General features: G+C 41.8%; 1 protein-coding gene across 1 annotated transcript in view; it reads right to left on the bottom strand.

Annotated features, from left to right (window-relative positions):
- pot1 (protection of telomeres 1 homolog) overlaps positions 1-3,112 on the bottom strand; it is a 20,831-nt gene that overhangs the window by 2,751 nt on the left and 14,968 nt on the right. Inside the window, exons 12-20 of the mRNA XM_017032803.2 lie at positions 2,775-2,860; positions 2,632-2,658; positions 2,243-2,399; positions 1,844-2,037; positions 1,626-1,761; positions 1,277-1,356; positions 703-797; positions 389-494; positions 105-255 (exon numbers count right to left, since the gene is read on the bottom strand). Coding sequence (XP_016888292.1) covers positions 116-255; positions 389-494; positions 703-797; positions 1,277-1,356; positions 1,626-1,761; positions 1,844-2,037; positions 2,243-2,399; positions 2,632-2,658; positions 2,775-2,860 — 1,021 coding nt within the window. The 3' untranslated portion in view covers positions 105-115. The remainder of the gene's footprint in view (positions 1-104; positions 256-388; positions 495-702; positions 798-1,276; positions 1,357-1,625; positions 1,762-1,843; positions 2,038-2,242; positions 2,400-2,631; positions 2,659-2,774; positions 2,861-3,112) is intronic.

Raw genomic sequence — 3,112 nt, 5'->3', positions numbered from 1 at the left:
CCCATAAATTCCATTTTATTCCCAGAGCCCCCCCCCCAGAGTGAACCAGTGACACACGCCCCTCTCCGCCCCCCACCTCCCACCCCCCCAAAAAAACAAACAACCTGCACAGATTTCAGGCAGGATCCTGTTCTGTCTGTGTGGAGAAGGTTCTGTTGACTTTGCTGTGGAGGACCTGGTAGCAGGTCTGTGGGTGACCATTCTCATCCTCACCACTGTAGGCTGTCAGACATAGATTCAGCCACGGACGCCCCCCTGTGGACACAAAAGGTAGAACAACAGCAAGTTCCTTCAATTGAGTGTTAAAGTAACATAACGGAACTGTTGTCAGTGCTGCCCATTACTCATGTTTAAGTTGTTTAAAGTTGGAAGTGTCTGACAGATGTACCTTTGCTGCCCTCTGGTGGACAGAGAAGAGCCATGGTTTGTTCGATGTACCTCTGAGCCTCCTGATTTACAGCTGAATCTTCTGCTGACAAGCCGAAGAACAGCTCCTGTGAGAGACACAGAAAAAAAAGAACAACAACTTTATCATATTTTTACATTTGATTATATTACAATTCATTTTCAATCCAGCACTTCTGACAGGTTCCTACGACATATTTTATATTCTCCATCTCTCTTTGATTTTTCTGGGTTGGTTTCGTGATGCATCCCAGAACAAAAGAACAAGCAGAAAACACGGTGTGACGTGGAACTCACAGCATCTCTCCACAGGAAGACGTCCAGAGTGTCGGTGGCGTCCTGCAGCTCCAGCTTCATCAGTAGGACAAACTGGAGAAGCTGAACACCTAGAGCTGCACACCAGAGTCTTAGCTGTGTTTTGTTCAACCAGCTGCACTTAAAATTATATCAAAGTAATCAAAGTGAAAATACACAACACAAGTACTACTACAATTATTCTGTGTTCTACAGGAAAGAGGAAAGAGACGCTCACTTTATGGCTGTTGTGATTGGCTCATGAAAATGATGATTTTGAAGACGACGGTAAAAACATTTTTGACAAAAATACAGAACACAGAATAACACAACCAAACATGATGACAAGCAAATCAGGTGGAGTTAATCAAATAATACAGAACACAGAATAACACAACCAATCATAATGATGAGCGGGCAAATCAGGTGGAGTTAATCAAATAAATAAATAATGTTTTTGTTTAAGTTTCCGACCAAAAGCTAAATTTTGACTATTGGCCTGAAAAAAACAAAAACAAACAAATGATGTTTTATGCGTGTCCTCCGACACCACTGTGTTTTGACAGATCTGTCTCACCTTCTGCAATAACCTTCTCATCGATCACTTCCACTTCTTCAGACGGCTCCTGCACCGTGGCTTCAGAGCATCGCTTACACCTGGAAACACCGGAGAAGAATTTGGACTAATATATATATATACACATTAGGGATGTCCAATAATATCAGCTGACCGATATTATCAGCCTGATGTTAGCATAATTATGTCTGTACGTATTCTTATGGGGTTTTAACGCATACAAATATATATATAAAAACAAAGACATTAAATGTTAACGTCAAACATTAATCATGATTTTAGCACTGAAATGATTCTTCCTGATGAGTTCATCTAAACAAACTCAACAATTTTTAGAGTGATGTCTGACCCAAAGAATTTCTTTCTGCCCCTGATCAAGAACGGAGCAGACAGGTCGAACAGAGCCAGACGTCCTTCTGACGACCTCACAGGGACGATGTTGGGATAATCTTCTGCTAACAGACACATATCCTTCAGAGTGGCACCTGGAAAAAAAACACAAAGGCGTTCAATCCTTTCCAACATGTCTCAACCAAATAAACTAATAAACCAAATGATTGTTTTTACCACTGATGAAAAGGAGCTCCGTGGGCGTCCCTCTGGCCGTGAGCTCGGCGGACATGTGAATGTTCACAGTGCAGTTTGGGTTTCCTGGCTCCAGTTGTCCGTAGAGCACCCACGGTGGCAGGCTGCAGGAACTGGTGTCTGTGCACGACTCGGAAAACAGATCTGCCACCAGCTCGTCATCAGGAACCTCCACTCTGACAAAATGGACACCAGAATTAGAATGAGTCTGTAAAACAGGTCCATGTTTGAAGGTACCAATCAATTATATCAAAATACATCTCAGGTTTTTACAGCATGAAGACATTCACATTATAAAAAAATATAAAGTTCCTTTGTTGCCATTTTAAAGACACAGTAAACCATTTGCTGACACAGCATGAGTGTGGGGCTTTTGCTCACATAGATTTGCACTTGCTGCAGTAAAGTTTCAGAGCCTGGTAGAGTCTGCGAGGTTGGTAGGATTTGAGCTGGACCCTGACGTGGTGAGTCCCACCTGGGCCAGATCGCTTCACTTGGGAGAGAGTCGTAGGCTGTGCGCTGTGGCTACAGCTCATCACTGAAGGTCATGATGGAAAAAAAAAAAGAAACACGTGTTGAGGCTGGCACTGGGAAAAACTCTTTTGCTGCAGTAAAAAGACAAATATTGCTGCAAAACCATGAAGAAAATGACAAAAGATTTTTTGGTCCAAATTTAACGATGCAACTCTCATACTGTTAGTAGCTCTTGGTAAATTTAAAATTTAAAATTGCAAGGTTTTGCGGGTGCAGATCACAGCAGAGTTACACACCTGTCATGGAGTCCACTGTGTCTTCACCTGAAAACACAATGAAACAATCAAGAACTGAAGCACATTCCATCTCAGAGAGCACGATTTTGAAACATGTCTGTAGTACACTGTTCAAGTTCCAGGTCTACTCAGTGATTCTCTACCTAGGGTCTCTGGCGGTGTGCACCACATCTCCAACATCTCAGTGTCATCGACTGACTCCTCTTGTTCTTGGAACTTTTCAAAAGTTCTACAACAGAACAAAAATAAAAATCATTAGACGTCATAAAATGAGCAGCGATATACCACGTAAACAGTAGGGATGTCCGATAATATTGGCCGAACGATGCATAATTATATAATACCTAATATTGTTTTTTTTCCCTCCAATAATGAAAACCTGATAATGCAATGCCTGGGTTTCACCAAATAATGAAAATCGTTTTGGGGATAAATGGCTGTATATTAAAGTTAAAGTCACTAGATGGCAGCATTGCAGCTC

The sequence above is a fragment of the Cynoglossus semilaevis genome, chromosome 6 (genome assembly GCF_000523025.1).
Source record: "Cynoglossus semilaevis isolate Cse_v1.0 chromosome 6, Cse_v1.0, whole genome shotgun sequence".
In the NCBI taxonomy this organism is placed as follows: Eukaryota; Metazoa; Chordata; class Actinopteri; order Pleuronectiformes; family Cynoglossidae; genus Cynoglossus; species Cynoglossus semilaevis.
This window is presented reverse-complemented; position numbering and strand designations above follow the sequence as displayed.